This window comes from Jaculus jaculus, chromosome 1, assembly GCF_020740685.1.
Source record: "Jaculus jaculus isolate mJacJac1 chromosome 1, mJacJac1.mat.Y.cur, whole genome shotgun sequence".
Classification (NCBI taxonomy): Eukaryota; Metazoa; Chordata; class Mammalia; order Rodentia; family Dipodidae; genus Jaculus; species Jaculus jaculus.
The window spans coordinates 155,993,846-156,019,913 of record NC_059102.1 but is presented as its reverse complement, the minus strand read 5'-3'; the positions used below and the strand labels follow the sequence as shown (position 1 = coordinate 156,019,913).

Below are 26,068 nucleotides of genomic sequence, written 5' to 3'. Positions count from 1 at the left end.
CTGGCTAACTGAATGCGTGTGGTGCTCAGACTTCCTGTCTGTACACTCTGGGACTTCTGTTCCCTCCATCTCATTTTATTAGTTTTTGCATGTGTGTGTGCGTGCGTGCATATATGTAGGCCAGAGGTTGATGTCAGCTGTCTTCCTCAATTATTCTCCACCTTATTTTTAAAATTATTTACTTGAGAGAGAGAGAGAGAGAGAGAGAGAGAGAGAGAAAAGAAAGAGGGAGGGGGCAGAGAGAGAGAGAGAGATTGGGTGTGCTAGGTCCTCTGGCCACTGCGAACGAACTCCAGATGCGTGCATCACCTTGAGCATCTGGCCTTACATGGTTACTGGGGAATTGAACCTGGGTTCAAGTACCTTAACCGCTAAGCCATTTCTCCAGCCCTTCTACCTTATTTTTTGAGACAGGGTCGTTCACTAAATCTAGAGCCCACCAATTCAGCTACATTAGCTAGCCAAGGAGCCTCAGGGATCTTCCTGTGTCCTCCTCCCCAGCACTGTGATTACAGGCTTTTATGTGAGCTGTAGGGATCTAAACTCAGCCTCTCATGCTTGGGTGGCACGCGCTTTACCCAGTGAGCCATAACTCCAGTGTCCCCCCCTCTTGCTTTAGAGGATACTTGTGGGTTCTGGGAAAGTATCTCACACATGACTTGATAGCACAAGCCCACCCTTGTTATTGGAGGTAGCCTGGCACAGCCAGAGGAGATGTCAAAGAGCCTTAAACAGGCTGTGGGCTTGCTGGGTGCACCCAGGCATGTCCTGTGCGGCACCCATAGGCTGAGTCCTGTGAACAGTCATGGGCCCTTTGCCACTCCTATGTGCCCAGTTAAGGATGACCAGGTGACATAGACCACCCAGGCATCTAGCCAGGACCTCACACCCTCCTCAGAAGCCCTGCCCCCTTGAGTGGGTGCTGGTGGTCTGATGGGGCGTCCACCATGCTGGATATAGCATCCCTGTGAGGGTAGCCAGCAGCTGGCCACATTACTGCCCACACAGATGCCTCTTTATATTCCAGACCTGACCTGTGGCTCCCAGCTGCCAAGGAACAGAGGGGGCGCTGTGTGCACTGACCAACCTGCGTCCCCGCTGGGGGAGGGGTGGCGGCAGAAGCAGGGGCAGGGCGGAGCGAGGAGGACGGCGCCAGCTCCACCCTCTGCAGCTCCCGAGAGCGAGCGAGGCGAAGTGATCTGCTGGGAATGGAGTTGGGGTAGGCCTGGCCCAAGCCCCCTTCCCCAGCCTCCTTCAAGGAGCGCCTCCAGCCCTTCCATGGATGGCCCCAGAGAACACTGCCACTTTCACCATCAGCCCCACCTCCCACTGCTCCTCAACCTGTAGTCCTGCCCACAGTGCCTTCCACCGTGGCGCAAACATGTTGGACACACCCACCTTGGGGCCTTGGCGCCCCTGTGCCCTCCTTCTGGAATGCCCTTCTCCACAGCTAGCTTACTGCACAACCCCCCCCCCCCCACCCCGACAGAGATCCCTCGCAGCCTAGAAGGAGAAAGTTTCTCCTGAGGAGGATGAGTTAAGGTCCAGCTCCTCATGCCAACGCGGGATTTCATTCTCCTGAGAGCTACGGCCACCATGACAGGCCTTACCCTGGGCATTGTCTGGGTGTTAGACCACAGGCACACTTCAGACACTGCCTCACTGACTCATACTCTGAGCTTTTCACACACGGGGAACCTGGGGGCCAGGGGTGTCCTGAATCCCAGAAGGACCCAGGAAGAGTAGCTGGGGAGGGACCGGGTCTCTCCTGCAGAGCTGCCCCCGAAGGCCTTGGGAAGGGAGGGGACAGGGCGGTGGAGGAGGGGGACCTGGAGCAGAGGCATGAATGGATGTGCCGAGGGCGGGAAGCGGCGGATGAGGAGCGGGCGGGGAGGGAGCTCGCTGCCAACCCAAACAGCCCAGCGTGCCTCAGCCCCGTGTTTAATCCACAAAAATTTCCATCTGCCTCTGGAGCCCTTGGAACCCGGGGAACGAAGGGCTGTTCCCTCGGCAAAATAAACAGGCCTCTGCGCAGAGGCTCCCCGTTTGCGGCCCAGCTGAAAGGCCGTGTCAGCCATTTTGTGGACGTAGCAGGCTCTTCTGGCCAGGCAAGGCCCCACCTGTGCCCCTGAGGCTCCTGGTGGCAAGGTGAAGGCGCCTGCTACACTGAGCGTGGCTTCATGGTAGCGACCTGCTGGATCCACCTGCCGCCCAGCCTGAGGGCACTCTACACTGGGGCTCTGAGGCCTGTCCCCATCAGGAGAGGCCGCTGTGACACCACCCAGACCCGGCCCTGGCTGTCACTAGGCATCCACGCCAGTTGCCCCCACATGGCTTATGCTCATCCTAAGGGATGCCCCTCCAGTGTGCCTCCTATGCCCAAACACCTCCTGCCCACTCCCTGTCCTCTGCCTGCCTTCACTGGCCTGTGGTTTCCGGAGCCGTCAGGGCCAAGGCCAGAGCCGGCCTGCTACCCCTTTCTAGGCTGGTCCCCTGTTGGGGAGGGAGGGTTGGGACATCTATTTTTGGTGGTGACCAAGCCACTGCTTAATATGCAGAGCTAGGGTAGGCTGGGCCTAGGCCCACAAGGTGACAAGTTTAAAAAGCGGCCCATTTTGACCAAAATACATGTTTTTCTGAGGTTGGCCAAGGAGGTTGGGTAGGGTTGGCCACACGGACACACAGCTCGCGGGCCGCCCTCACGCCCCAGCCCTTGTGGATGGAGCCCTGCTGCCTCCCTTGCGGAAGCTGCTGATTACAGATGGCCAGACAGCCTTGCGGAGGCCTGAGGCCTGGGGCCCTCGCCTGATGCCCACAGACACATGCGCCTCTGTCTGCTGCCAGCCCTGCTCCCTGCCTCTCAGAAGCAGTTGACATGGGCTTGAGCTAAATTTCAAAAAAAAAAAAAAAAAAAAAAAGTAATTTCCTCTCTAGCCAATATTTGAGGCCTATAAATAGTCACTCAGGAGAGTCTGGTGGGGGAGTAGGGAGGAATGTCCCCCACACAGACAGGGAGAAGTACCCCAAGAGAAAGAGAACAGAGGGAAGCCAAGTCTTGGGAGGGGCTGCTGGGAACCTGAAGAGAAACCACTGTACACTTAGGGAAACCGAGGCCCACATTTGGGATGGTTGCGCAGGGACACGCGATGGATAGGGACAGAACTTGACTCTTCTCCTGCCGGTTGCTCCCCCTCCGTGCCCATACTGTGAGTTTGTCAGTCGGTCCCCCTGGGCCTCCTGGCTCCAGAACATACCATGTTGCCTTTGTGACAGGGCCCTTGCACACGAAGGTCCTCTGGCCTGGCTGGAGATCAACGCACGAATCCTTTTGCTGTGTTGGGCACAGCATACCAACTTCATGTTCTTCCTAAAGGGGTCGGGGAGACCTGCTGTGTCTCATGGCCACTGTGTCTCAAGGGTAGGACATGAGCCTTAGACAGCAACTTCAAAGGCATGAGGGGAAGCCCAGGTTCTGGCCTGTGTGAAATAGGGGACAAGAATCCCTGGATTGCCGGGCGTGGTGGCGCACGCCTTTAATCCCAGCACTCTGAGAGGCAGAGGTAGGAGGATCGCTGTGAGTTCGAGGCCAGCTTGAGACTATCTTAGTGAATTCCAGATCAGCCTGGGCTAAAGTGAGACCCTACGTTGCAAAACCAAAACCAACACAAAATCAACAACAGCAAAAACAACAATAGCAAAAGGGTCCTTGGATTTGTAAAGGGACACATATAAGGCATGACTGGATAAAACCAGTACAAGACACTATAATGACTCTTGTATGGAGCTCAGAGGTCTGGAGGGCCCCAAGATGAGTCCTGATACCCTGCTTGTAGCAGAGTTGGCTTATCTTCCTCCGCAGGCAAACTGGCCCCAAAGGTCAGCCCAGATTAGGATACTCCAAGAGGACATATGCATCTCTCCCCCTTCCTCTAAAGTCAGCAACCTAGTAAGATCATCCTCCCTGCTCTAGATAGAGGGGGAAACTGAGGTTCAGTGAGGATAATATGGGGCTGCGGAGGCACAGTCCTCAGGTGAGTGGGCCCCAAGCAGTCCCTGAGGCATTAGGGTCCAGATAGATGATGTCCTTGTCACAGAGATGACATGGAAGGTTCATAACCCTTGCCCCCTTGCCATAGGCTGGTTGGGCGGGACTACCTGTCCCAGAGTCCTCATGATGGGCAAGGTATGAGTCTCACTTTCATGCTAGGCAGTTATGGCCAAGGATGTTTAGGCATGGGAGGGTCTGGGGCACGGAGGAACTAGGAAGTGGGCACCGGGCCAGGATAGTCCTGGTGGGATGGCAGAACACGGAAGAGCACGGTGGGAGGCTAGACGGGGGTGGTGGTCACCTTGTGGCAAGGATTACCTTTGAGGGTCAGATGCAGTTCTTCTCTCTGTGGGGGCTGCCAGCTGGCTGCGTCCACCACCCAGGCAAAATAAGAACCACTGACTGACTGAGTGTCCTGCCCATATCATGCTACACCAGAGGTACCTGGGTAGGGAAGGGCATGAGCCTCCAGCCGTGCTCTCAAGCTCTGCTTTTAGACTATGGAGGGTTCATCCTCCTGGCCTTGCTGTGCATAAGGCCAAGGGAATGTCCCATAAAGGAAGGTACTCGGTATGGCCAACTCCACACTTACCCCTTCTCTGGGCTGAAACCTAGCGGGCATCCAACATCCTTGCTCCTGCTGCCCCCCACCCCGCCGTTGCCCTGGTGCATTTCTCAGTCTGTGGAGTGGAAGGGCATATAGACGCCGGATCCTCATGATGTTTGCTGGGCTCCTCTGCAGAGCCAGTAACCACAAGGAATCTGCCCCATCAGGAAGGACAGGAGCGCACGTCTCACCATGGGAGACCCCTTCAGGTGGTCTGCAGGTGTGTGCGTGGGGTGACCCAGTGGGTAGGGGCCTGGACCCTCTGGTCCAGGTAGCCACACAGTATTGTGACCTCAAGCTTCCTTCAGGAGTGGCCTCCCTCCAGGGTGCTAGCTGGGCACAGGGACTCCCTAACAGCCACGCCCACCCTCACCCAGGACCATGGTGGCAGGGTTCTGTGTCAAATGGCGCTTTCATTATAGGTTTATCTTTGAAACCCTAGACAAAACAGGGCTTGTGTGGTTTGACTGAAGGGCCAGCACCTCAGGACTCCGCCATCCACTAAGACGGCTCCTCAGGAAAGAAAAAATACACTAACCTTAAAATAACCAGTTCCCAGAATAGCAAACTAATGCTGGCTTCTGAAGGGAGCCCTTTGATCAGCTGGGGCCCCAAGCCTTTGCCTGTTTACGGCCTTGTCACTCAAGAGCAGCCCAGCAGCAAGGGGGGAGTGGGGCGGGAACCGGGAACACTGGGGAGGGGGACGTGGCTCAGGGTGGCAGGGCTGTTCTGTGTCCCAGGCCTCCTCACAGTTTGATGTAACTAGCCCAGGTGGACGAAGAGGTGTTCAGTGGTGGCTGGCAGGTTGGCCTGGAGTGCCATCTGCACGTCACCGAGGCACTAGAATCCCAGGCTGTGGTCATCTGGGACCTGGAGAAGGGTAGATCACGGGCTAGAGGTAGGCGCTCCGGGAAGGGTCTTCAGAGAGGAACCTTAGGAGAGGGAGCTGGCATGGGAGGTCTGCAAGGATCTATGACTGTTGAGGTGGGTAGGGGTTACTGGGGCCATGTGCTGCCTCCTGCCCCTCTGCCACCCAGACATGCCTCCACTTGCCCTCCCCACTCTCTTGCTGGTGTTTGCAGAACTCCAGGGCCTGGCCACCTACCTCTACACCTACAAGGATGTGACCATGTGAAGTTTAGCTCCCAGGCCCATGTTCTACAGAGACTTGGACATGTAGAACCGAGACAGGGAAACTGAATGTTAATGTTTTAATAAAAAAAAATTAAATGTAACCGCACACAGATCCATGATTGAATTACTGGAAAACTTTAAGTAGGTATGGAGTCACTGAGACACAGCCACATCCTTTCTAGGCTGGGCACAGTGGCTCATAACTACACTCTTAGTACTCCATAGGTGGAGGCAGGAGGATTGCTATGATTTAAAGGCCAGCCTAGGAAACAGGGTGAGACTCTGTGCCCCCTCCCCCACAAATTTACCTCCTTTCCCAACTGTAGGTTTTTTGAAATGTAATTATAGTGTAAGTTGTTCTCACGAAAACTCAGCATCTAAACTGAGATGGGCTATAGTTTATTGAGTTAAGTGACTTTAATTTCATTGTGTGTGTATGTGTGTGTGTGTGTGTGTGTGTGTGTGTGTGTGTGTGCTCAAATGAACTCCAGATGCATGCACCACTTTGTGCACTGGGCTTCATGTGGGTACTGTGGAATTGAACCCTGGGAAGACTTTGCAAGCAAGCACCTTTAACTGCTGAGTCCATTGCCCCAGCCCTCAGCTTTCTAATATAGGTTCTGAGGATCGAATTTAGGTCTTCATGCTTGCATGACAAGTACTTTACCAACTAAGCCATTTCCCAGCCCAGTTTTTTAAAAACAGCAATTAAATCTGGGCGTGGTGCTGCATGCCTTTAATCCCAGCACTTGGGAGGCAGAGGTAGGAGGATCGCTGTGAGTTTGAGGCCACCCTGAGACTACATAGAGAATTCCAGGTCAGCCTGGGCTGGAGTGAGATCCTTCCTTGGGGAGGTGGGGGGGAAACAACCCAGCAATTAAAAAGCTTAGAAATCTATGTATATATCTGTGGCTAGTATACATGAGCTGACCAGGAAGCAGAAGGGCTACAGGCTGTAAACTAAGAGAATGGGGAACCCACAGAAGAGAACTGCCTAAAGGTATCTGATGGGCCTGAACTTTGGTTCCCATAGTTTTACCAATGACTTTGGGGGTGTCCCAGGAAGTGAGGTGAGAAGTTTCAGAGCAGAGACCTTTAAAACATTGTGACAGAGGGAACAGTGTACACATCAACGAGAAGCCCGTTCCCTGAAATGACTTTAAGGAAAATGGACTTAACCAAGAAAGAAGGGAACAGCTTTTGCTCTGGGAAGTTACAGCTATAGGCTCATTCTAGCCTAGCTTAGATGCTGAAGCTCCTATTGCCCAAGTGGTCTGGGAAACCTGAAGTCTAGAACTTAAAGTCAAGGCTGGACATACACACACTCACACATATTGCTATGGGAGAAGGAAACACAGACCCTCCCTGAGGGGTTCAACTTCACACTGGGCCTTACAGATCCCCACAGATGAATTTAAACATGTATGAGCTTACAGCTTTAATAAACAGCAAGCAAGATGACATACCATGAGTGAGGCCCAGCAAGTGTGTGTGTGTGTGGGGGGCATAAACAGGGATGCAGATACAAAAAAATCTTTAGATACTGAAATTAAGAGAAATAAAATATTAAGTAGCCATATTTAAAACATTTCAAGACAATTCTTAAATGGCTTGAATAGACAAGCAAAGAAGAAGATATGATAGACTTGAGATTGAAAATTCACTGGACAGGTTTTAGAGTAGATTAGACACAGTTGGAGAAACAATTAGTAACCTAGAAGATGGAGTAGAAGGCCACTCAGAATATAGTCCAGGGAGCAAAGTGACAAAACAAGAAAAACACGTTGAGAAACAGAGGGAAATTCCAGAGAGGTGTAATGAGGCTGAGGCAAAAACCTTAAGAGACACTGTCTGAGAACCATACAGAATAGACGTAGGTCATCAAAACACAGCAAAGGTGTCCAAGCAGAGCAAACATTTTATAATCGATAGAAATAATCTCTTAAGAATGACAATAGATGGGCTGGAGAGATGGCTTAGCGGTTAAGCGCTTGCCTGTGAAGCCTAAGGACCCTGGTTCGAGGCTCGATTCCCCAGGACCCACATTAGCCAGATGCACAAGGGGGCGCATGCATCTGGAGTTCGTTTGCAGTGGCTGGAGGCCCTGGCGTGCCCATTTTCTCTCTCTATATATATCTGCCTCTTCCTGTCTGTCACTGTCAAATAAATAAATAAAAATAAACAAAAAATTTTAAAAAAACTTTAAAAAAAGAATGACAATAGAGGTCCTGGAGAGATGGCTTAGCAGTGAAGGTGTTTGCCTATGAAACCTAAGGACCCAGGTTCAGTTCTCCGGTACCTACCTAAGTCAAATGCACAGGTGGCACATGCATCTGGAGTTCGTTTGGAGTAAGTAGAGGCCCTGGCACTCCCATTCTCTCAATCTCTCTCTCTCCTCTCAAATAAATACATAAAATAATTTAAAAGAAAGAATGACAATAAAGGGGCTGGGCGGTGGGTGATTTAGTCAGTAAAGTGCTTGCTGTGTAAGCATGAAGACCCGAGTTCACCTTGGTGAGCTCTGGGCCAATGAACGACCCTATTTCAAAAGAGGTTGATTACATACCTGAGGCATGACATTGGAGGTTGGCCTCTGGCCTTCACATGCATGGCAAATATATGTATCCACACATATACAAATATGCATACATATATCACATATACGTGCAAAAATTAAATTAAATAAAATTTAAATTTAGAAGACTAAATTTTGTTTAAGGAGAATAAAGTGATTTTTTTTTTTTTTTTTTGAGGTAGGGTCTCGCTTTAGTCTAGGCTGACCTGGAATTCACTATGGAGTCTCAGGGTGGCCTCCAACTCTCGGCGATCCTCCTACCTCTGCCTCCCGAGTGCTGGGATTAAAGGCGTGCGCCACCACGCCTGGCAAAGTGATCGTTTTTGTATGTGTACACGTGTGTGTATATAGAGGCCAGGGGACAGCCTTGGTTGTCTTTCCTCAGGTCCCACCCACCTTTTTGAGATAGGGTGTCCTCACCATCCTGGGCTTCACCTAATTAAGCTGGGCTGGCTGGCCAGTGAGCCCCAGGACTCACGTGTTTCGCCTCTCTGTTGTGTGTGTGGCCAAGCCTGCCTTTTAATGTATCCTTTTGGGTGCTGATGATATGGACTCAGCTCCTTATGCTTCTGTGGCGGGTATTTCACTCCCAGAGCTTGAGCCATCTCCCCAGCTAAAGATACTTATTGTATTACAGACAGACGTAAGGACAGCACCTGCCTCAGCATTTAAAGTGTTCTAGGTCAGCCTTTAGAGAACAGCAACAGCGTGTACAACCTTAATGCCAGGAGAGGGAAAATGGGATAAGACACGATTGTCAATCCAACCAGAGACTGGAAAGAGAAGAAGAAAACAACATTAAAAAAATCTGGAGACATGACTTAGGGTTAAGGTGCTTGCTGGCCAAGGCAAAGGACCCAAGTTCAATTCCCCAGTACTCATGTAAAACCAGATGCACAATGTGGCAAATATGTCTGGAGTTCATTTGTAGTAGCTAGAGGCCCCGGCACTCCCATTCTCTCTCTCAATCTCTCTCTCTCTCTCTCTGCCTCTTTCCTCTCTTTCTCTCTCTCAGATAAATAAATAAAATATTTAAAAAACTGAATATGAAGTTCAAAACATACAGCCCATAGGTAGCAGAAATGGCAGAGTGAAAGCATAGTCAATGACGACTAAAATTTAGTGCTTACAAAGCACGTGTCTGGAACATATGGTTACAGGATTTAAGCAAGTGCCTCTAACCACTGAGCCATCTCCCAAGCCCTAGTTATAGTATTTAAAAGAGGCTTTAAAAATCTGTCATCAAAGTCAGTATAAACAAAACACAAGAAAACTACAGAACAATATCCTTTATGAATACAGATACAAGATGGGTGTGGTAGTACCCCATAGACTCAGAAAACATAGCAGTTTTTTTTTTTCAATTTTGAATTTCTATATATTTTCCCCTTTCAAAGACATGGATGGAATATTTTTTGAACCAGAAACAAACTCCAAAATGATATTTTTTATGCATGGTTAACTAGATAGTACAGCATTGGTGCCATCTTTTAAAATTCGTTTTTTTGGCATTCTCGTGTATATGTATTATATATGCACTCCATATTATCTTCTATTTCTGGTAAGCACCCTCAAGGTCGAGAGTAGGTGGAAAGAAATTTCCTCAACCCGACAGGTGTTGCTGATGAAGGGCCCAAATCCAGTGTCACCCTTAAAGACAAGTGACTGGAGGGTTTTCCTCCCAAGACACTCTTGAATCAAGCCTATTCCTGAAAGACATTTATGTAGCTGGGCACAATGACATATAGCTGTCACCCCCAGCATTTGGGAGTTTGAAGCAGGATGATTGTGAGTTTGAGGCCAATGTGGGTGATACAGTTAGTTCAAGGTCAGCCTGGGCTATAGATGAAAAAAACAAAACATGCCTTAAAACCCTCACCCCAAAAGGAAACCAAAGTAGACCAGATACATAGCAAAACATACCATATTCAAGACTCAGTTTTGCTAAAATATCTATTTTCCCCCAAATGGATTAATAGATTCAAAGCAACTAGTATCAAAATCCCAGAAGTCGCTGGGCATGGTGGTGCATGCCTTTAATCCCAGCATTTGGGAGGGCAGAGGTAGGAGGATGGCTGTGAGTTCGAGGCCACCCTGAGATGGCATAGTGAATTCCAGGTCAGCAGTCTGAGCTAGAGTAAGACTCTACTTCAAAAAACAAAAACAAAAACAAAAACAAAAACAAAAAACCCAGATGTCTGTCTTTCTATTTTCCTTCCTTCTTTCCTTTCTCTCTCCCTTCTTCCCTTTCTTTCTCTCTCTTTTTTGATAAAAATTAACAAGTTGCTTCTAAAATTCATACAAAAAACTTATGCAGCTAGGGTGATGGTTCGGTTGGTTAAGTGTGTACTGTGCAAGCATGAGGACCCGAGTTCAGATCCCCAGACACTACATAACTGTTGAGTGTGGCAGTGCTTGCCTATAATCCCAGATTTTAGGATATGGGGACAGGGATGATTGCAGCAAACTGGCTAGCTAGTCTAGCCAAATTAATGAGCTCTGGGTTCACTGCGACACCATGTCTCGATAAACAAGATGGAAAATGATTGAAAAAGACACCTGATATTGATCTCCAGCATCCATATTCACTTGTGCACACATCACGTACGTATGCACACATGCACAAATACCACAGAAAGGAAAGAAAGCTGGGCATGGTGGTGCACGCCTTTAATCCCAGCACTTGGGAGGTAGAACGCTGTGAGTTCGAGGTCATCCTGAGAATACATAGTGAATTCCAGGTCAGCCTGGGCTAGAGTGAGACCCTACCTTGAAAAACCAAAAAGATTAGAAAGAAAATGCATGTTTTATGACACGGAAAAATAGACAGTGCAGTGTGGGTTTAAGGACAGGCATCTGGACCACTAGAACAGAATTAAGGAGACCCACACACTTATGGTGAAATGATTACTTTTGTTTGTTTTCAAGACAGGATCTCATGTAGCTCATAGTTTAAAGCCACTATGAAGTAGAAAACTGACCCAGAATTTTTAATCCTCCTGCCTTTGCCTCCCAAGGGCTGGGATGACAGGCATGCTGCGTTCTGACAAGAATGACTACTGAATGGAGAAAAATAAAAAGAGGTTTATTTATTTATTAATTTTGTTGTTGTTTTTGTTTTCCTGAAAACTGGTGCTTGGCAACTGAATATCCATAACTAACACCCCCAAACTTAGATTTTACCTCACACTGCACCCCCAAGTTATCTCAAAATAAATACAGACCTAAATGTGAGAGTTTATTCTATATAATTTCTAGAGGAAGAAAAGAATTAGGAGAAAACGTTCATGACCTCAGATTCAACAAAGAGGCCTAAGAACATGGAAGCATGAACCACATGAGAAAAGACAAATTAGATTTCATTAAGACTAAAACCTTCTGTGACTTAAAAGACACAATTCAGAAGATGAAACGCTAGCTCCAGACAAGGAGGAGAAACTATTTGCAAGCTCTCCGTGGATGAAGGACATGTATCCAGGACATATTAAAAAACTCTTGCCACTCGACAATGGAGCGGAGTGCCTAATTAGAAGCCGGGCAAGAGCGTTGAATAAACATCTCACCAAAGAAGACTAGGAGCGTTTGATAAGCACATGAAAAGTTTTTCAACACCACTCGTCATTAGGGAATGCAAATCAGAACCACAATGAGATACCATTGCATACTCACTAACAGGGCTGAGTTAAAAGAACAAAGAAAAGGGCCAACCCTACCATCCAGTTGCAAGGCTGCAAGAAAGTAGAGCTTTTACACATTACTGGTGGGAGAATGGATCAAGAAATAGTTTAGCAGTTTCTTAGAAAGTCAAGCAGAAATTTATCCTGTGACTTCTCAGAAATGATAGATTAGGCAGATAAAGACATTCCAATGAGGAGATAGAGGTTTGAACAGAAAAAAAAAAAAAAAAAATTAGCCAGCTTGTTCTGGTGGCTATGAACGCAGCCCTCCATCCAACGGCTGTGGAATATGCCTGCAAGTACAGAAGGCACATTACAAAAATCGAGCGTGTTTGCCAAAAATCATCCTTTGAAACATTCCAAGGGGCTGAGATCACAGGCCCATTTTCTCTGACAGTAGAGCAGTATTACTAGAAAGTTCTACCGCAATAACAACAATGACAAAAACACAAGGCTGGTGTGGCATAATTCCTGGGATAAACAAGAGATGCTGAAGATTAGAAAAATACATCCTAAGCGAATGAAAACAAGAGTGAGAGCTGTTTATCAAATGTTGAAGCCTGCTACAGTGGTGCAGGCCCCAAATCTCATCTAGCTGGGAAGCTGAGGCAGGCGGGTCTTAACACAGTGAGACCCCATCTCAAAACAGTAGGGGATACAGCTTGAGTGATATTTAGAGAAAAATGTACAACCTTTAATGCTATAAATACCTTGGTGGGTAAAGTACTTGACATCCAAGCATGAATTCACATTCCCAGCACACACACAAAGCGGGATGCAGTAGCGTGCACCTGCAATCCCAGTACATGTCAAGTGAGATGAGAAGTGGACACAGGAGGGTCCCCAGAAGCTCCCAGGCCAGTGAGCTTGGCAAATGCAGTGGTGAACCACAAAAGACCCTGCCTCAAACGTGCCGGAAGTTTAGGACCAACGCTCAAGTCATCCTCTGACTTCCACACGTGAGCTGTGGCACTTGGCGCATGCACACATATACATGCAGATTTGTTTGTAATGCTATAAATAGCTATCTCGCTATTGCTTTAAATGTTGTAGAAACATAGAAAGTCTGAAAATTGATAATGATCTAATTTAAGAATTTAAAGGAAGAACAATGTATTTTAAGGCCAAGTGATTAGACGAAAGGCAATGAACAAATATAAATGAAACAAAATGCAGCCTATAAGAGTGAAGATCAATGCGCCTCAGAGCTGGTGTGACAATACTGATCAGGATGAAGGACACATGGCATGCTCGGCCACTGTGGGGAGAAGCAAAGGCAGAGATAAATAATACTGGGAATGAAAAGGGGAGCAAAATACCAATGCTTCAGACATGAAATGACAAGTGCCAACAAATTTGAAAAATTGAAAACTTACCAAAACTGACATAAGAAGAAATAAAGGCCCTCAGTAGTCTATATATAACCCCCTCTGAGCCAGGAAATCAGTCATTAAGTCTCTTCTCATAAAGAAAACAGAAGCCTGGCTATTGTTGTCTTTAAGTTATACCAAGCTATAGTCAAGAGAGGAAAACCTGTTCTAGTCTTATATAAAATATCCCAGGGAATATTATGGGAGGAAACACTCCTTACTTAGTCGGCAAGATGTCAGACCATACACAGGACAGGGAAAAAAAAAACACAATAAATATCTCACCCTTATAACTATTGACTCAAAAGACCTGGGCAGGGAAGGACTACTTATTTCAGCAATGATTAAAAACTAATATGTGATGTGAGGGATGGACATAGGTCTGCAGCCATGGCTACCTAACTAACCCAGCAAAGGAGGATGCAGGGCTGGACTCCACAGGACAGCTCAAGGATGGGGCAGGATGCTCTGGGCATGGTCTGGGACAACAGTGCCTTGAGGCCCACTTTGTAGACCTGGTGCACAGGAGGGGGCCCCGGGATGAGGGCGGCGGTGCTCCCCTGACATAGCTCTCAGCAGGGCCTGGGCCACGTGCCTACGTAGGAGGCAGGTTTGCCTGGCCTGACTTCTGGGGTAGAACTCGTTGGAAGGAATGCTGGGTGCTGAGGAGGCCTCTTTCCATCAGATGCCCTGTGAACTGGGTTCTGGAATTCAGAGCTCCCCTGGGGCCAGCTTTGAGCCATGAACATTTCCGGGCCAAAACACACACACACACACACACACACAAAAAAAAAAAAAAAAAAAAAAAAAGACGAAGAAGAAAGCCAGTCTCTTGGCCCCACTGTGTTCCACGTATCAGCAGACTAGTATGAGCTTAGCTTGCAAAATAAACACCAGGGAAGAGCTAAGAGCATGGTGGGGAGGAGGGTGGTGTGGCCTCCTTAGTGGGTTCTACAGAACCAAGGAAACCAGAGGGGCTGGGACCCAGCAGGGCCAGGCAACAGGACGGAGGACAGGGTTCTGTTGTATGAAGACAAACCTACTCCTTCCATCTGAATAACCACCTCCTGACTACTACAGCCCCTGGGCCTGGCCCCTTTCCCCTCCCCAGCTTTGGCTCTCAGCATTGGCTCTGACCTCCTTCCCCGAGGCCCCCTTACACTTACGAAATACCGTCTTGCTTTCTCTGCTTCTCTCTGTGCCTCATCTCGCCCCTCACCCCATCTCTGGCCTCCTTGGGGTCCAATCTTTGCCTAATTAGCTGTGTGACCTCAGGCAGGAAACTGCTTGACTTCTCTAAGCCTCAGTTTCTCCATACGTATACGGCGATTTATTTTGGCAAATAAAAGCCATTTCTAGAACAAGATGTCAGCGGTATAAGGTCAAAAACTGGAGTCTGAGATAGCTTTTTTTTTTTTCTTTAAATTTTAAACCTTAGCACAGCAAAAGTTCTAAACCTCTTGTTTGAGGACAATGGGAGCAAATCTGAGCTGTGGGTTTCCCAAGTGTGGTGTGGGTATGTGAGGTGGGAATGGGAGGCAGAACCCCAACAGAGGTGGGAAGTCCCCTAGTGACTGGGAGCACGTAACAGGAGGAGTGCTGGGTGTAGGGCCTCTACTGCCGAGGAGGGGTTTTCACACAGACCAGGGCTGCTGCACGCAGGGCGCCCGCGGGCGTATTGCCCCTGTCAGGGCCTCTGGCTCAGACCTAAGGGAGAGTGGAGTTGCCTGCCAGGGAAGCTGAGGCACTTCTGAACAAGCTCAGCTGACCTCTAGCCTTCCTTGTCCCTTAGGCTAACCCTCCTTCGAGACAGGGGTCCCAGCCAGCTGTAAGTTCCAAAGGCCCGTGTCCTGTGGGGGAGTGAGCTAGCCTGGGATGGGACACATTTCAGAGGCAAAGGGCTGAGCTGGGCAAACAGCTGGGATTGGAGCCTTGACTTGTGCCACCCTGGAGGAGTGGGAGGGAGGGGCTATGTTGGTGGGAAGTCCCGTGCTCTGGCTAGGCTTGGCCAGGCTGGCTGGCACTGGCTCTACTGTGGGCCTGCTGGGCTCCCAGGGATTTCCTGTCTCCTGCTTCCTGAGGTCAGCAGGATTGCGCTTGGGTTGTTACTGGTCCCGATGGCTGCATTGATAACTGTGATAACGTGGGGCCCAGTTGTGCCACTGTGCCCTCTGGGCCCAGCAAAGCCCTTTCCCAGGGTCTGTCCCCATAGGGGACAGCCATCATGGACAGAAGAGGGGCTGGGCAGGCTGCCATCAGCCTTTGTTGGCCCCCCTGATGGACATCTGGGGTCCAGGTCAGACCTCTGGGAGGAGCTAAGGTTTAGCATGGCCCATGACCCCAGGCAGGGGATTCACTCCTTGCACTTCACCATCTCAAAGCAGAAATGTCAAGGGTGAGGATGGTACAGTGTGGTGCCTGCGAAGTGCCCTGCTATAGAATCTTCCAGACTTCTCACAACCCTGGCTTAGAGCCCAGAGAGGCCGAAGCCACCAGGGGCTTCAAGAATCAGCCCAGCTTTGTTCCTAAACCATGCCCCCAGGGATGGGTGATGGAGTCTGGAAAACTGTTGTGTTGCTCCAAGCTGACAGAACGTGGGCATGTAAATTCTGCCCCTGAGACCAGTACTGGCTCTACCTTGGTCACCCCAGGGATGTGATCTGGTTCTGAAACTACAGTTGGGTCATGGGATGGCCATGACTGATGTCAGGAGATAGCACCTACTACCTTCTATCACCTGCAGGGGAGTGCCAGGCTCCTGGCCTGGGCTTGGAGGGTGGTCTGTCCCATGGAAGAGCCATGGAAAAAGTTGGAACAATCAGGAAGGGGTACAACTAGACCTGGTAGGAAATTGAGGGGCATTTGGGAATGATGACAGTGGGTACACATGGGTTTAGGAAAGACTGCCTTGATTCCTGCCAGTGGTGGGAACAGTTAGCACAGGTGGCCTTCACCAGGGAAGTCACACAGGTAGTTGGGCAGGGGGCTGGCACTCATTCTCTGGTTCCATCAAGAAAGGCCATGCCCCCTTAGCACGGTGTGCAGCCCCTGATGCAGTGGCATGCCTTCCCTGAGGCACTGAGCCTACATGCAAAGAAGAGGGAAAGTCAGGCTGGAGAGATGGCTTAGCAGTTAAGGCGCTTGCCTGCAAAGCCAAAAGACCCAGGTTTCATTCCCCAGTACCCACATAAGCCAGGTGCACATGGTGGCACATGCATCTGGAGTTTGTGCGCAGTGGCTAGAGGCCCTGGAGTGCCCATTCTCTTTCTTTTTCTCACTCTCTTTCACAAATAACTAAACTATATAAAGAAAGAAGAGGGCATATCAAGGACACACATTGCTTCCCAACAGTAAAGAACAGAGCTCCTGAGCCCCTGCTGAGTCAGGGTCTAGTGAGCCAACTGCTCTGTATATGAGTTCCCACTCTGCTTGGGTGGGCACCGTCTCCCATTAGCTGAGCTACCAGTCATGGTACCTCCCTGCTCAGGTCTGCACTATTACCTGGCAGACAGGCTTTCCAGTGGGGCATTAGACATGGCAAGAGATTCCTGGTGGCCATCTGGAGTCCAGCCTGCCCTCTCTGTGTCTGACCCCATTTACTGGTCTTGGGGCCCTCTTGCCACCCCAGGCTGGAGCTGTATTGTGCCAGTGAGAAGTGGGGAGGCTTCAGGACCCAGCACCCAGGATACGTCTGAGAAAGGAAAGCTACTTGTCTAGTGTGGGCTAGGCTGGGCCCTGCCCACCTGCCCAGTTACAGCTCACACTGGAAGGGGGCCAGAGCCAGGCGTTGCTATGCCAACCAAGCAGTGGCCATACTCCCTGCCCAACTGAAAATTCATTATTTTTAGCCTCTCAGTTATGTTCAGATAAAATCCATGTACACAGACAAGTTGTCTGGCAAGATAACGGTTTGCCTCAAATTGCAGAGACTTCAAAAGGCAGTGATGGACTGGACCTTGGGCCCAAGAAAGACCTCTCTGTAGCCCAGAGCCTTTAGAGGCTCCAGGCCGCCCTGGACGAGGTTCTGGGATGAGAGGCTGAGTGATAGGCATGTTGGGATGTCCTGGTGGCACAACTTTTGTGGACCATGGTACTCTAGAACACAGGACCATGGGCAGCTAGGACACAGGTCCTACACCCCACCCTAGTTGGGAGCCTACAGTGGACAGCACAAGGTAGTCTGGCCAGTCAGGGTCAGCACGGCTTACCATTTCATCTGAGCCAGCGTCTCCCCAGCACAATTGGCTCCAGGACGAGCAGAGGATGCTCTCCTCCACCCCCACTCTCAGGAACCCACACTAGTCAGGTTCTGAGTCTCCTGAGCCCTCTGCCTGCTCAGTGTGAAGGACCTAGATTGCTGGGCCCAGGGAGGAGGCTGGATGTGAGTCTGGTGGCAACCAGCTCCCAGCCAGGACATAGTCGGGAGGCTCTTACAGCACCAAGTACACAGCAAAGGGTGGAGGGAAAGAGGGAGATCATGTTGGAGGCCCTGGTGTGTCTGAGGTCACCCCCTTCCTACTGAGAGTGGAGGTGGGGCCCACAGGCCTGGGGGTGCTACCAAGAAGTAGTAGGTAGGCTTCGGATTTCTCAAATTCATAGGTATGGACCTCAATGGCCAACCATCACAGATGGAGCTTTTTGAAAGCTCCAGGGTGGAGCTCACAGGCACCAGAAAGCCACCTTGGCTTAGCCACCTCCATGGGGACAGATGTGAAGGCAGCAGTAGATGATCTGAGCCCAGGCCACAAGCTCAAGAAGGATCTTGTGAGCCACAGTGAATGTGGAAGGAAGAAGACCACAGACTCCATGCCCTATCCAAGCCCTGAGGACACACAGGAGACCCAGTGGGGCAGTGAGACGCTGTCCTCAAGGTCCCACGCTGGCCATGAGGACAGTGACCGTCAGAGCTGACGGGGCCCACGTGCGAGCCTACCTTGTCTTCTACTCGGTTCAAGCGGGCGCCGATGGTGTTGCTGCCGCGGTCTTTGCCCTTTTCTGCGGGGTTGAAGCACAGAGTCAGGGCTGCGGGTTGCGGGGGAAGGGCACGGGAGTCTGACTGGGGCCCGGGGATCCGAGGGTGAGGAGCAGGTGGCTGCGGGGAAGGAGGCTAAAAGGTTTGAATCTCCAGAGATGTCTTATTATTTTTTTTGTAATGAATTATTTTTGCTGTGTGTGGTGTGCAAGCATGTGTGTGGACATGATGATATGTGCAAGAGTGTGTAAAGAAGTGTGTGGATAGTTGATGCTGGATTTTTTTTGGGGGGGTTGAGGTAGGGTCTCACTCTATTCCAGACTATCCTGAAATTCACTATGTAGGCTCAGGGTGGCCTTGAACTCACAGTCATCCACCTACTTCTGCTTCCCAAGTGCTGGGGCTAAAGGCGTGCATCACCATGCCTGGCTCTCCCATATTATTATTATCATTATTATTATTATTATTATTATTATTTTAAATAGGACCTCTCACTGAACCTAGAGCTCACTGATTTTGGTGAGACGAGCTGCCCAGAAAACTCCAGGGATTTTCCTATCCTTCCAGTGCTGAGATTACAGATGTGTACCACACCAGCCTTTTATGTGGATGCTGGAGACCCAAACTCAGGTCTTCATGCCTATATGGCAAGCATCTTACCCACTGAGCCATCGGCCAAGCCCTGAGGATGCCTTTTAAAGTGCTCTTGGAGCAAGAGTGTCAGGGATGCGGGTAGGGAGGGCGGGTGGCACGGTCGCAGTGTGGTTCTGTCCGTGATCTACCCCTTCCCACGTACGCACTAGCTCTAGGACCCCTGAGAGTCTGTCAGGCTGCCCAGAACACACCTGGCCCAAGGACTGCCTCAGCCGGGCTTGTGGCACCTGCTGCGCTGACTCAGGACAATGGAACCAGGCCAAGATGCCTGCTGTACCTAGTATCCATCCCCTTGTCACTGGCCTGAGCCATGTGGTCCTGTTTGAATGTGGCCTAAGGCCATCCCAGGGAATATGCCTACCCCTGTCCTTTCCTGGTGCAGCTCAGCCTTACGTCCTGAGCATGTGAGGATCTCCACTAAGCCCAAGAACCAGCCCATGGGGCACCACTGAATACTTCTGTAAACTGGAGCCAGGCAGGGCCCTCCATCAAGGCCCTGCCTGGCTCTGGAATGGCTGCTCACCCCACCCAAGCCCCACCCCAGACCTTGCCATCACAAGAAGGCATGCCCTTAGCTCATGTTTCTATAACCAGAGCCTGACCACAACACCCTAGGAGTCTATCACTTAAAGGGACCTGGTGGGTTTTCTCACAACCCAAATATCCCTAAATAAACCATGCCTATAGCTGTTTTGATTAGTGTGGGGTTTACCTAATCCTCTCTGACCTTCACATTTGGAGGCGCTGGGCACCCTTTGTGATGGAAAGGAGAAGTGGATGCAGGTGGAGGGGTGAGGAGAGTCCTGGGTGGGCTGCCCTGTCCAGGTGCCCAACGCAGACACCCACCTGAGATGGGGAGGAACAGGGAGGGTTTTCCGATGGACTGGTCCAGCCTGGGAGGGAAGAGAGAAACATCAGCTCACATGTGGTCTGGAGCACCATGTGGACAGGCTGTTGTGCCCAGAAGATCAGCATACTACCTCCCCACTCTGGAGACATTCATGACTATCACTTCAACACCTGCCAAGGGACATTGGAGACCCCAAGGCCTATATTCTTGAGAGAGCCAGGTACTCGTTTATTCCTCCCTGGGTTTAGTGAGTGGTATGAACAAGAGAGACCATACCTTGAAGCCTTGGCCTTGCTATGGAAAGGACAAGTACATTTTCCCAACTGTGTCCTGTAACATGCAGAGCTAGGCTCCCAGGCTAGCCCACCATAGAAGTCCAGATGGCTAAGTCTAAGACTACACTGTGTCCATGAAAATCAGATCCATACCAGAAGCCCAAACATGTTGGTTCCTGGTGGTTAGAGTTCCTAGGTCCAGGCCCAGTCTCAGGCAGACTCTTGGGTAGAGAGCACCCAAAGGGTAGATCTCAGGGAGAATGAAAGATACCTCCTCTCCCTTGGCTTATCCCAGACTAGAGCAGATATGGTCTACTGTGAGGCTGAGACAGGACCTGCCAAGGGTCTGTGTCCCCAAGCCCTCCTGTGCCCACCTTCTCTGCAGTTCTTTGATGCGCACCATGAGGTTGAGGTGGCCCTGGGAATACTGCTCGATGACATCTCGCACATCATAGGGCTTCCGCGCTTGCTGCAGGCCAGAAAGACATACATCACTTTCTCCTGAAGGCTGAGCTCTAGATGCAGACAGTGATGGGGCAGGTCTGGCCCAGAGCATGCACAATTGCAGAATTTGACCCCTAGGAGGCTGGGTGGCTTTGGGCCAGCTGGACCTCTGTGGGCCTCTGTTTACCAACCAGTCACTAGCAGGACCACAGCTCCCCCATCCCCTAGCCTTCCAATCCCAGGTTACTGTTTCCTGCAAAGAGCTGGTTCGGCAAGCCTAGTACACATCCCTGCATAGTCACCATCTCCCAGGGCCTGACTGACCTTTGGTTTCTCACCGCTTCTCCAGGTGAAGAGATGGTCTGCAATACACTCTTTCATATAGTTTCCAGTGCCACATGAAGCTGGCTGCACTGGACAGTATAGGCCTGTGGCATGTACTGTAGGTGGTGGACATGTGTTTGGGTTTCCATTTCAGACCTGGGTCCATCTGGGCCAGGTCAGGTGACCCCACGGTACTTAGGCTTGGTGCCGCCTTGGAGCCCACACATACAGTCCATAAACCATGGAGATGATGTGGGCAGCACTCCGGGTACATCTATGACCTCATTTCCAAGGCCTCAAGGGGTCTTGCCCAGTGGGTAGCAGCCAGGCTGAAGAGGGTGTGACGTCCTAGGAAGCTTGTGTCTCCAGCAGCTGGCCAGATTCTTGTGAGAACAGAGCACTCCATCCCAAGGGGCCATAGGCAGCGTAGTTTGGGGCTGAGGGTGGGCTTTTTAAACATCACTTGGGGAGTGCTCTTGAGCCCCTATACTGTTGGTAGAATCAGGGCTGAGTTAGCATGCCTATCTTATACGCGTCCCTCAATATAACTGAGGCTTGGTGAGGGCAGCTACCTGATGCTACTGGGGCCACACCAAGGCCCACTACGGAGCTAGGCATAGGATGGGACTTGAGGCAGATCCTTGGTATACATGTACGGGACGGTCCTAAGAACTGCACTTGGATATAAGCTAGTGATAATGTCCCAAGGCCTCAGTTACTCCTATAAAACGGGATACTGAGTGGTATTCCTCCTTTCTGTAAGACAGGCATGCTAAGCCTTGTTCCTCCCTTTTGTAGGATGAGGTTCAGAGCCTTGATCCTCCTTTCAGTAAGTCATGGATGATAAGCCTTGATCCTCCCTTCTGTAAGATGAGATACTGAGTCCTGTTTCTTGCTCTGTAAAATGGGACACTGAGTCTTGTTCCTCTGTTCAGGAGGATGGGTTTCTGAACTCTGTTTATGCTGACTGACAGGGAGGAGTGGGAATCAAATAAGATAGCAGGCGAGAAAGATTGAGGACATCTGAGTCAGCTCCTTGTAGAGCCCGATGAGGCCCTGGCTAAGCCGCGGGTCTGGGCCTGTCCTTAGCCTTGAGTCATGGAAGTCAGCCTCTTCTGGGCACAAAGTCTTTGTCAAGTGTGTGGCACTTCCAGGTGTGCCTAGTAAGGTGTGGGGTAAGTGGGAAGGAGGCAGAAGCAGTAGCTGGGGCCGGGGCTCCAGGTAGTGTAGGCTTGGACCTGGGTGGGAAAGGTCCTTCTGCTCATCCTCAGATGGCCTGGGAGCCTGTGGACCTCTGCGCCCAGTGTGTGTGAGGATGCATGTTAGGAGCCTCCATAGACACATGTGTAACCAGGTGTGTGGTGGCCAAGTGTCAGTGTGCAGGAGCAGGTGTGGGGGAATGTAAGCGCGGTAGAGCCTGCCACAGAGTCAGCGATGCCCCGCCAACATCCCACGACCTGTGGTATGCCAGACCTGTGAGGACTTATCTTAGAGCTGTGGCACTTCCTGCCAGGCTCAAGGGCCTCTGTCAAGAATCTGCCTGGGGCCTGGCCAGAGAGATCATCTCAACTTTCTCCCCAGGAGTCAATGTCCTCTGGCGGCGGCTGGAGCCAGAGATGAGCCAAGATAATGCCGCCTATCCAGACTGACCGACGGAGGATGTGGGTGTTAAGGCAAAATTGAAGAGCTAAGCGGCCCTGGCTCCTCAGGCCAGACACAGGGGCGGCTGACCAGGGGTTTATCGGTCAGCGAGGCAGGCAGGCATGCCTTACAGCCAAGTGAGTGGGGACAGCTGGGGCGCAGGTGAGTGGAGGAATGGCTGATATAGACCCTGGGTCACTGAGGCAGTGTGGAGCCCTCCCTCCTCACCCTCTCTTTACTGGAGGCCTGTCCCCAACTGTCCCTGTAATTCCAGCGATAGAGGCAGCACATCAGAGGACCCCTCCCTCTTCTTGCTCCAAAGCCTCCACATCCCACAAGGCTTCTCTGCCACGTGGGCCCAGAACCCTAGAGAAGCAGAGAAGAGGAATGTATAGGTTCCCTGGCCTATTCTGGAATCTTTCTGGGCCACTTTCAGGACCTTGGCTGGTGTCCTGAGGCCTAGAAGAAAGTTCAGGGCTCTAGGCCTCTCCTCCCCAGTCTCTATCCATGTTCTCAGGCAGGGGCCTTGTTTAGGCCACAGTGCATGGGCTACTGAGGTGACCTCTAACCTGAAGGGGACCTGCCTGGATCCACGAGGGTTCCTATGCGCTGTTTGGTGGCCAGAATCTGGAAGTGATTACCATGGAGCCCAGTGTCTGCCCTGCACAGCTCCACACAGGCTGGCAGGTCTCGAGCTGCTCCATGGTGGACTGGGCCTACATTCAAAGGAGCCAGTTCATAGGCTAGGATCTGTCACACCCTCTCAGATTCCCCTTGACCCTCTGCCTCACCACAGTGACATCAGCAGTTTTAGCCATATGGTTTCTCAGTGGAGGTGACACATCCTAGCCCTCCCTTTGCTGCTGGGAGATTCTCCTACCCAGATGAGACCACTGAGGGTTTCTTGGTGCACCTATCCTCCAGCCTTCCGTCAGCTCTTCCATCAGCCAGGGTAGTGAATCTATACAGGGGCACACTGTGTGTGTGTGTGTGTTGGGAGGGTGGTGGAAAGACAGAGCCTCAAGTGCCACCTGCATAGTATCTTCAGACCCTTCCAGCATACTTCCGGGTGTCTCCTAGATCTGGGTGCCAGCCAAACATAGCCTTTATTCCTTTGACAATGGGAAGTCCCCAGCCCTGAGGAAGCTTGGGAATAACTTCATGTACTTGAACCACACATGTCCCTCGGGGATACCACGGCACTATTGAAGGTGTATACCACCCCTTAAGGGTAGCTGTGGCCCAGGCGAGGAGCCAGAAGCTGGCCTAGGGGCTGCTTCTGGGGCCTAGAATAGTCATGACCAAGCTGAGGGCTGCTGTGAGTGACAACTCTATGTCCCCCAGGTTCCTGTCCCAATATAGATGGGGGTGATCTTGCCCAAGGCACCCAGATTCCTCCCCCGCACTCCATGGGGTCTGGAGGCTGTGACTATGGCTGTTCCAGGAAAAGGGACAGGGACTATGCCAAGAGAACTGTGCAATTCTATGTCAATCCCAGGGCCTAGTGTGGAATGTGTGGTCTGGTGTTAAGGATCAGGGCCGCCACTGGGTCCAGAGGGACTCATGTCACCTTAGCCTTCCCCATCTGCTGATACTGGCCTTCTGGAAAGAGAATGCCACACTCCTTGCTGCTTCTACTTATATGTTCTCAAAGTGAGAGATAAGGTTCCATCCTCCCTCAGCCTCGTCCAAGGACTGTCCCCACAGCAGAGGAGGAGCCCAGTCTTCCAGCACAGGGCATTCTCTGGGAGGGGGGCACTGGACTTGGAGGCCCACTTTAGAAGGGTGCTGATAGATAATGGAGCTCAGAGCTGCAGCCCTACCAGCCCAGGAGACCCTTATATACTGAACCCATGGAGGGAAGAAGAGTAGAAAGCAAGAGCTCTTAGGAGCCGAGAGCAGTTGTCACTTCCTGCCCATTTTGGGTCACCCTGATGTTGCCAGTCTGACATTACTACATCTTTGTGGGACCCACAGACAGTGAAGTGAGCTCCCTGGCTTCTTCTAATTAGTGAGGATGAAGGGTTCAAGGGTTGCTGGGCCAGGGCTGGGGAACTGTGTCTTCGGAAGGACTTGTTGTCCTGGATAGTATGTGGGTGTCCTAGGGACTATATTGATATTGTTTCAGTTCATCTGAGGGTGGACAATGACTCCAGATAGCCCTGGCTGTGCAGAAGTGGGTGGAGACCTCCATAGTTCCTGCTGTGGGCAGCAGTATACTGGAAGGGCTGCCATGGAGCTGCTTGGGGCCAACTGAACCCAGGAGACTGGGCACTGGACTCACCTGGAATTTCTTCTTGGCTACAAAGTACTGCATGCGTCTGATGACCTTGATGGTGGCTCGATGGTGCTCCCGTAGCCTGTGGTGGAAGAGGGAGAACAGAGTCTATGCTGGTTTTCCCTCACCATGGACCTTCCAGAAGCAGGGAGAATGGTCCATCCCAGACCGTGTGAGCTTTCAAACTTGTCTTGGTGTGGGCTTTGGGGAGGCTGGAGACAAAGGACTTCTAACGGGAAAAAGGTTTGCCTCAGCTACTCATGGGGAGGAACCCTCTCCCTGTTTGTCACACAGGAGGGAAACAGAGTCAGGACCCTTAGTTTGCAAGGGCTGTGACTCTAACTCATGGCAGAGTCAGGGAAACCTGCCTTCTCGTGTTCCCTGCCTCTGCCAAGGGCTTGTTTGGGGAGAATAGGGGTGGCAGGTCACATTAACAAGAGATGCTCTGCTCATAGCTCTTTATTGGTTTTCCTCTACAACTCCTTCTGGAAATGAAGGTTCTTTGAGAAACATCACTGAAAAAGGAAGCATGACACATGACATCTATGCACACAGAAAAGACTGGAAGGCATCAAGGCCATAGGGAAACCACGAGAGTCTCCTATCCACGATGTTCACATCTGACTAGACTTCCTGCTGAAAACTCCTGTCTGAGCCACACTAAACCACACCAACAGCAAACAGATGCTGGAGGGTCTTGGGGAAGATGGATTTGAGGGGCCCAGAGAACAAGGAGGCATGGAGAGGCCAGCCCAACCTCCAATCTGCACTTCCTCCTCACAGCAGTGGAGGTGGGGGGGGATGTCAATTCCAGGTTGGGCCCCGGGCCTCTCTGGGTTGGGAGGAAGAAAGTGGAACCCAAGTTATAAAGACACCAGGATAGGATAGGGGCACCAAAGCAGTGTATTTCCTTTCACACAGTTCTGCCTGGGAGAGGTTGTGGGTTCCCTAGCTGCACATGTGGGTGAGTGGGAGACAGAGCCCTGGCAGCTGCCATGGGGGTGAGACGTGAATCCGGCAGTTTCGTGTCAGTGTGGACAGTAACCTCGGGATTCAGACACAGCTAGGACGGGGCCCCCAGTAAACACTTCAAGCTTTCTATTGAGAGTCCCCTACAGCCTCACACTGCGTCAAGCTCTGACTAGCCCAGGTTCCCTTTGCACACTCGAGGAATAGCCAATCATCTGAAGAAAGAGATCTTGGAGCCTCTAATTCCTTC

At 50.9% G+C, this 26,068-nt stretch overlaps 1 protein-coding gene across 2 annotated transcripts in view; it reads right to left on the bottom strand.

Annotated features, from left to right (window-relative positions):
• Kcnq1 (potassium voltage-gated channel subfamily Q member 1) overlaps window positions 1–26,068 on the bottom strand; it is a 390,510-nt gene that overhangs the window by 59,908 nt on the left and 304,534 nt on the right. For both annotated transcript variants that reach the window (XM_004654224.2, XM_045150057.1), the window contains exons 12-15: window positions 24,856–24,931; window positions 20,537–20,631; window positions 19,884–19,930; window positions 18,345–18,406 (exon numbers count right to left, since the gene is read on the bottom strand). In XM_004654224.2, the coding sequence (XP_004654281.1) occupies window positions 18,345–18,406; window positions 19,884–19,930; window positions 20,537–20,631; window positions 24,856–24,931 (280 nt within the window). The remainder of the gene's footprint in view (window positions 1–18,344; window positions 18,407–19,883; window positions 19,931–20,536; window positions 20,632–24,855; window positions 24,932–26,068) is intronic.